Source organism: Schistocerca serialis, chromosome 5, assembly GCF_023864345.2.
Source record: "Schistocerca serialis cubense isolate TAMUIC-IGC-003099 chromosome 5, iqSchSeri2.2, whole genome shotgun sequence".
NCBI classification, from domain to species: domain Eukaryota; kingdom Metazoa; phylum Arthropoda; class Insecta; order Orthoptera; family Acrididae; genus Schistocerca; species Schistocerca serialis.
In genome coordinates, this window is record NC_064642.1 from 232,312,916 (window position 1) to 232,321,571 (window position 8,656).

Here is an 8,656-nt window from a genome sequence, read left to right on the forward strand (position 1 = left end):
ACTCCTCTCCCCCCACTCGTATTTCTCAGCCAAGCTGATGTCACTGTTGCCACTCCAACCCTTCTGTAGTTCTGTGCTTGTGCAATAGGGAAACACGGTTGACAATATTTTCTAGGGTACAGGTCACACGCAGCCATTGCAACTAGTACATAAATAAAAGATTGCAATCACAATTCAGTCCAGTTCTTGAACTTTCACTTATTCTGAGAGCTAGTCGACAACATTGCTGTTGGTACTACCTCCACAATCTGTCTTTCTGCTGTAAATTGTTCTTGCGATAACAATTGCAGTCAGTTTAATGTGATTTATTTTGTTTGTTAGACATTCAGTTCTGGATTAATTTTCTTTTTTGTTTGATCTGAATGTCATCATCTTGTTCTGATTAAAAGCTGGTGATGTTTTCCCCTGGTATTCTAATAAGTGAACAATGACAGAATTTCTCATTTGCAACCCACCTGGTCAATCATTAGAGTTTCTCATTACAATAAAATATTGACTTGGGTTCACAATCAAGTAATGGTTCTTGAAGAACAAGATTTTTGCCTTTGGAGGTTACCTTTACTTAAAGACCAGCATAAATGTATGTTTATGGTATCCATACATGCATGAGAACTTTTATTGCAAACCTGATCAAATACAACAAAAGTTTGTAAGTTGGCAGAATTAATGCTGTTTCCTCCTGAGTTTCACAAAACTGTCAATTTTTTAAGCAGAGCATTAGGTTGTCATAATGGCTAGTTCATAGTTTCTCGTGTATCCCTGCACTATGGCTGCGCATCAGATTTCACGTGATAGTTCGATTAAGGTTGATACTGTATTGAGTGCTTCAGCGTATTGGAAAATTTTGAGCCTATTCAGAAGAAAAACATTGTTTCTTAAGCTCTGCCGTTTGGAATTCTTCAAAATAAATTTGCACAAAACCTCAGTAGCCAAAGCTTCATTTGTAAGTGTAAGATCGGCCCTATATTAATGTATTAAACACTCTAAAAATGTTGACTTCAGCAGCAATAGTTTAATTTGTGAATATAAGACGATCACATATTTTTCAAATTACGAACCTGGAGAAACAAATCTCTTGTAATCGGGTAAATACAATAGTCTTGCTTATTGAAGGTAATAGTAGCTTCATATTATCAGGAAAAGAAAGCTGGACAAAACTGGAAAAGAAAAGCAGCAAAATCTAAATTCCAATTGTATAGCAAAGATATGCGGCATATTTATTGCTGCAGAGGATTCGATAATATCTAGTGAGGTGATTATGGATTCCAAATGTAAAATAATTTGGGTGAAGTTAAGCATCCAATGTATTTGAAATGTGATGCCCAGATGGATTTATATCCCACCAGTGTCACAAGCTGCAGCACCAGAGCACTTCAGAGCAAACTTGCAGAATATTGCTTGTAAGTTTCCTGATCATGCTATTGTAATAAGAGGAGATTTCAGTTTGACAGCTATTGCCTAGGTGAGTCATGTGATTAAAGTTGTTGCCAAAGATGACTCTGATTGTTTCATCTTTATAGTACTTCAGCAGATAGGAAGAAAAACAACTTGTGAGTGGTCCTCATATGGATTGAAAAGTTTATGGGCTTAAGAGTTAGCATTAACAGTTTGGTGAAAGAATTGTGTTACAATGTGGACAGCAGACGTTGTGCACAAAACACCAATCTTGAGCTTGTGCAATTGCTCTTCAAAATACTGATGGGAATTTTCTGATGCATAATGGTGCGCGTTCTGTGACTTCACATATCTTACAGGCTGAACCAGGCTTCATCTGAAGAAATAAGAAACTGAGGATCCATAAGTCAGGAACCACAGACAGAACTTAACATGTGAAAGTTTATCTGGACGCTAACTTGCGCGCAAGTGAATTTATAAAGATACAGATGCAGGTCCTCTCTCATAATGTTTCGACACACAAATTTTGTCAGATTGTTCCAAGCTTTTATTCACTCAAGCAGCATTTTCTGACATTCTAACTCCTTTTGGATAGCTAATGTTTTTATTCGCTACAGACCCCATTTTGTGCCACTTTGCCACTAAGTTTTGGATTGTAGACTTTACTGGAGGTTTTGCCAAAACAGTTCAAGTTTTAATATCTTGCACTGTCAGTTCCGCACATGTTTTCCATGAATTGTGCCTTGCGTAACATTTGACAATGTACACACACTGTTTTGTTGTGAGCACTATTTCTTATTGCATTTAACCGGTCACAAAGCACATCTGCTTCTCTCACTCACTCAAACGTAATGACACAGTGAAGTACTCTGCACAGAGTGTGTGCGAGATATGCATGTGTGACATGAGGCAGCAACTGATAGTGTATTGAAATCACAATTTCCAGCATGTTCTGTGATGGTATTTCTCTTTTTCATTAACAATGCAGTAGTGTGCATTTCGTGCAACTGTTTCAGTGTCCTGATCGGCCTCATCTTAATGCAGCTGTTAGGCATGTTAACATGGGGATGGAGAAGACACTGATGGCAGAGGGCATGGGCCACATTGTGGTGGTGCCAGTTGAGTCTGTCAGTAGATCGGGTTTCACTACGGATACCTCAATAGGTATGGGAAGGGGAGGCAGGCAAAGCTTGTAGGTGACAGTGTAGTGGGTGGTGGTGGATCGTTTGTGGGAAAAATTCCTGTAGTAGTTGGTGTTAGAGCTGCACCTTTTTTAGATTGGTATACCTGCTTAACTCTCTAACTAAGGAATCACCTGCAGAGGATGTCATGTTTCCAAGCAGAGAAGGAATTAGCATATTTCATCAAAATATAAGAGGTATTAGAGATAAAGTTAGTGAACTGAACTGCTTATAGATTTTGACTCTGAATTTATTGGTCTATTGGAGCACCACTTAAATAATTTGACAATTCAGAGGCTTCCTTTACCAGGATACAGATTAGCAGGCTGTTTTTCAAAGAGTTCCTTGTAGAGTGGGGGAGTGTACATATACGTAAAAAATAATATTCCATTTGAGTCCATAGATGTATCACGACACTGCACTGAACAGATATTTGAATATTGTGCAGGGGCAGTTTAATTTAGTGAAACTAAATGTTTAATTTTTGTTGTTTATAGGTCCCCTAACTCTGACTTCAGAGCATTTCTGCTCAAGCTTGAGAGGGTTCTTGATTCACTTCATAGGAAGTACCAGAAATAAGTTATATGTGTTGACTTCAATATTAATTTTGTATACGATTGTGCAAGAAAAAGGATGTTAGTAGCTCTCCTAAATTCATATGATCTCCAACTAGGGTGCAGGGGAACAGTAGCACAGCCATAGACAATATTTTTATTCATTCTTCATTACTTGATGGGCATTCTGTTAGTAAAAGTGTGAATGGCCTTTCAGACCATGATGTACCAATTTTAACACTAAAAGGCTTTTGTACTCAAACAAATGTCACATATAATTACAATTTAGGTAGGAAAGTTAATTCAACGGCAATAGAGAGTTTTTTAAACCTTGTCAAGGAACAAGAGTGGCAGGATGTTTATATTGCTATTAACATAGATGACAAGTATAATGCTTTCCCTAACACACTTCTAATGCTCTTTGAGAGTTACTTTCCATTAGAATGTTCTAAATGGGGTACTAGCAGTAAAAGTTAGCCTGGGTGGCTGACTAGTGGGATTAGGATATCATGTAGAACAAAGTGGGAATTATGTCAAAATGTTAGAAGTCATTACAATCACACTACAGTAGCCCATTACAAACTGTATTGTAAGGTACTTAAAAATATTATTAGGAAGGCAAAGAGTATGTGGTATGCAAATAGATTAGCTGCTTCACAGAATACAATTAAAACCATATTCAGATGTGAAGGAAGTGTGTGGTCAGCAGCACAAGGTTGACAATATAAAGTCAGTTTGCAGTAAAAATATTTCTGTTACTGATAAGTCAGATATGTGTACAGTATTTAACAATTATTTTTCTGAGCATTTCTGGTGAATTAAATAAAAATTTAGTGTCTACAGGGAATCGTATAACTCTCTTGGCAAATGCCTTTCCGAGATCGATGTCTGAAATACTCCTCTGATACTGACAAGCATGAGATTGAGTCAATAATTAAATCAGTGAAGGCTAAAGACTCTTGTGGATATGATGGAGTGTCTAGCAGAAAATTAAAGTACTGTGCTGCACATGTTAGCCTTGTATTTTGCCATATTTGTGATTTTTCCTTTAGGAATGGTCAGTTTCCTGAACAATTAAATTACTCAGTAGTAAAGCCACTTTATAAAAAGGGTGATAGGGATAACGTGAACATTTTTAGACCTTTTTCTATGCCATCAGTGTTTGCAAAAGTTATTGAAAAGGCTGTGTATGTAAGGATAATTGATCATTTTATATCACATAATTTGCTATCAAATGTACAGTTTGGCTTTATAAGTTATTTAACAACTGAAAATGCTATATTCCCTTTTCTCTGTGAGGTATTGAATGGGTTAAACAAAGGTTTTGAATGCTAGGCATATTTTTTGATTTAACTAAGACGTTTGATTGTGTTGATCATGAAATATTGCTCCAGAAATTGGACCATTATGGAATATGGGGAGTAGCTCACAATTGGTTGACCTCTTACTTTAACACCAGACAGCAAAAAGGGGGGGGGGTCAAATGGGGGGTGCCCCAGGGATCAGTGTTGGGCCACTCCTGTTCCTTATTTATGTAAATAACATGCCCTCTAGTATTACGGGTAACTCTAATATTTCTGTTTGTTGATGACACTAGCTTGGTAGTAAAGGATGTTGTCTGCAACATTGTATCGGTTTCAAACAGTGCAGTTCATGACGTAAGTTCATGGCTTGTAGAAATTAAACTAATGCTAAAGCACCATAAGACTCAGTTTGTACAGTTTCTAACACACAACTCAACAAAACCCGACATTTTAATTTCACAGAACGGGCGTGTGATTAGTGAAACTGAAAAGTGCAAATTTCTAGATATTCAGATAGATAGTAAACTGTCATAGGAAGCCCACGTTTAGGATCTTGTTCAAAGACTTAATGCTGCCATTTTTAGTATTCGAACGGTATCTGAAGTAAGTGATTGTTCAACATGACAATTAGTCTACTTTGCTTATTTTCATTCGCTTATGTTGTATGGTATTACTTTTTGGTGTAACCCTGCCCATTCTCATAGGATATTTTTTGGCTCGGAAACGGGCAGTTCGGGCAATAAGTGGTGAAAGTTCACGAACCTCTTGTCGACCCCTGTTCACGAGTCTGGGTATTTTGACATTGGCCTCTAAATATATATATTCCTTACTGTCATTTATTGTTAAGAATATTAGCTTATTCACGAGAATAAGCAGCTTTCACTCGGTTAATACTCGGCAGAAATCAAACCTGCATTTGGATCCAACTTCCTTAACTCTTGTGCAAAAAGGTGTGCAGTATACTGCTGCATCCATTTTCGATAAGCTACCACTTGAATTCAAAAATCTTAGCAGTAATCCATGCGCTTTCAAATCGAAACTGAAGAGTTTCCTCATGGTTCACTCCTTCTATACTGTCTAGGAGTTCCTTGAAAAATTTATCTTATTTTATGTTATATTGTTGATTGCATCTACTTAAACTTATGGCTTGACTTTTTTTGGGTTCATAAACATTTTATTTTTATCTGTACTACTTTTATGTTGCAATTTCATGAAGTGACAAGTTCCATGACCTTGGAGATTTGCTCCTCAATTTGGTCCTATGGAACTTTACGTGTTGTTGTTGTTGTGGTCTTCAGTCCAGAGACTGGTTTGATGCAGCTCTTCATGCTACTCTATCCTGTGAAAGCTTCTTCATCGCCCAGTACCTATTGCAACCTACATCCTTCTGAATCTGTTTAGTGTATTCATCTCTTGGTCTCCCTCTACGATTTTTACCCTCCACACTGCCCTCCAATGCTAAATTTGTGATCCCTTGATGCCTCAGAATATGCCCTACCAGCCGATCCCTTCTTCTAGTCAAGTTGTGCCACTGATTTCTCTTCTCTCCAATTCTATTCAATACCTCCTCATTAGTTGTGTGATCTACCCATCTAATCTTCAGCATTCTTCTGTAGCACCACATTTCGAAAGCTTCTATTCTCTTCTTGTCTTAACTATTTATCGTCCATGTTTCCTTCCATACATGGCTACACTCCATACAAATACTTTCAGAAATGACTTCCTGACACTTAAATCTACTCGATGTTAACAAATTTCTCTTCTTGAGAAACGCTTTCCTTGCCATTGCCAGTCTACATTTTATATCCTCTCTACTTTGACCATCATCAGTTATTTTGCTCCCCAAAGTCTTACAAATAATTTTTGAGCCAGTTTCATTTTGCTCACCTCATACTTATCGTATTTTAATTGCTTCAACCATCCTGTGTAATCTCACTTTATAGATAGGAGAGTTCTTTCACTTCTTCAAAAGACCACCGAGTCTGATGTTAGGTAAATCATCATTCTCCTTTCCGCCACTCTTCATCACCTTTGTATTATTCTGTTTATCCTTAAGACACATTATGTTCTAAGTACATTGTTCGCTTCTTTCAAGAAATTTTTTGATTGTTCTGTACATTTGACCAGAAGGGTTATGTTATCTACAAACCTTGGAAGTAGTACATGTCCCCCTTGAACATTTATTCAGCTTACAAAAATTTTTTTCTCTTCTTTCATTACTTCTTTGACAGACAAGTGAATAGCAATGGTGATAAGCTGTCTTACACTTTTCTTAAAATGAACTTCTCTCTCTTGATCTTCCACTTTTATTAGGTCTTCTTGGTTTTTGTAGATGTTGTAAATTATACATCAGTCTCTGTACTTAAGCCCCAATTTTCTAAGGGTTGTGAACATTTTATTCCATTTTCATTGCCATGAACTTTCTATGGGTCCACAAATACTAAGAAGATATGCTGATTATTCTTCAGTCTATTTTCCATTACCCAGCACTATCCCAGGATTGCTTCTCTGCTACCTTTTCACCTGTGGAAACCAATCTCATTACCATCTATTGCAGCTTTAACTTTTCTTTCCGTCCTTCTGCATATTGTTGTGGTCAATAGTTTGGAGGCCTGATTTGTCAGACTAGTTATTGTGTTGTTGTTGTGGTCTTTAGTCCTGAGACTGGTTTGATGCAGCTCTCCATGCTACTCTATCCTGTGCAAGTTTCTTCATCTCCCAGTACCTACTGCAGCCTACATCCTTCTGAATCTGCTTATTGTATTCATCTCTTGGTCTCCCTTTACGATTTTTACCCTCCACGCTGCCCTCCAGTACCAAATTGGTGATCCCTTGATGCCTCAGAACATGTCCTACCAACCGATCCCGATATTCCTACTTGGACATGTTGCAGCAATGGCTGATGCCTCAAATGCAATCGGACTCTCCGTTCATCTTTCAGTAGGATGGGGCTCCACCCCATTTTCATCATGAAGTTCATGAGTACCTGAACACGGAGCTGCTGCATTGATGGATCGGGTGTGCTACAGAAGGGGACAGCTGTTTCCTGAAATGGCCTCCCTGATCACCAGACCTCACTCCGTTATTGTGTATTTTTTGTATTTGTCACTCATGCCTTCTTTGTTAATTTGATGATGATTTTTTTCTGGAAACCCAATGGTAACTCTCCCAGTTCGCAGAACCTTTTAGGGTTTCTCTTCAAAATGACATATGTAGGATATCTGTACAATGTTTGGTTCTTGTGCAATAAATAATTGAAAGTGTTCCCGGACTTTATGTACACCCTGTGTTAATTGAGCGAACGACTAACACTTTTTACAAAGTTATCAACTAGCACTTCCAGAAGGTTCAGCTCCCTGCATTACACATTACTTTCAAATATATATGTTTATCTGTTTAATTATTGACTGGCCCTCATAAACACCTAGGAATTTAGAATATTTAATTTATTAAGTTTTCCCTCAGACACAATTTCTCTCAGTGCAACCAGGCCACTAACAGTGAGGTGAAGAAATGTGGAGCACATGACATGGTCAACTCTTTTAACTCTGTGTATTACATAAGGACTGAAAGCTGATAATGAAAGAACTAGATGACATTTGAAGTTTCTTGTGCCTTTGACTGTTTAGATAATATTTCAGTTCTGACCATGACTTAGTCTTACAATAAAAGTATTATAATATTCGATGCCTGATTCATGTAATTTCATTCAGGATGTTCAATGTTTAAACTTTAATTTGCTGTTTCTTATGTTTACAGTTTTTCGTGGCCCAAGCAGCAAAAGCTGAAAGACTGTAACAGTAGTGTCACCATAGTCAGAAGCAGAGCCTATTTATTAAAATACTCAAAGAAAAGACTGAAAACTAGGTGTAGAGTTATCTCAAGTGATCTACTTTTGAAATATAGTTCTTTTGAGGCTTAATTAAATATATTTTCTTTCCTTGTTCTTCTTCTGTTACTGTCCGAATATGTACTGTTTCATAGATATATTGTAACTTGTGTATTGTTTCATAAAGATATTGTAACTTTAAAAGTGTTCTCTTTCATAAATATATTGCAACTTACAAATGAAAATAAAATAAAAATAAATGTGTTTTTTGTACATGAATAGTCACCAGAGCTTTTTAACATATGGTACCCTTTTGAGCCCTTTGCTGGGCACTTAAGTGTAAATTGCAAAGTACTGTATTGACTGCTTCTCTAGTCAAATTACAGTTTGTTC

The 8,656-nt window shown here is 37.1% G+C and overlaps 1 protein-coding gene across 1 annotated transcript in view; it reads left to right on the forward strand.

Moving 5' to 3' along the window:
• Positions 1–8,443, forward strand: part of LOC126481229 (ATP-dependent DNA helicase DDX11) — a 164,943-nt gene extending 156,500 nt beyond the window's left edge. Inside the window, exon 17 of the mRNA XM_050104842.1 lies at positions 8,194–8,443. Within this exon, the coding sequence (XP_049960799.1) occupies positions 8,194–8,232 (39 nt within the window). The 3' untranslated portion in view covers positions 8,233–8,443. The remainder of the gene's footprint in view (positions 1–8,193) is intronic.
• The last annotated feature ends 213 nt before the right edge of the window (positions 8,444–8,656 follow it).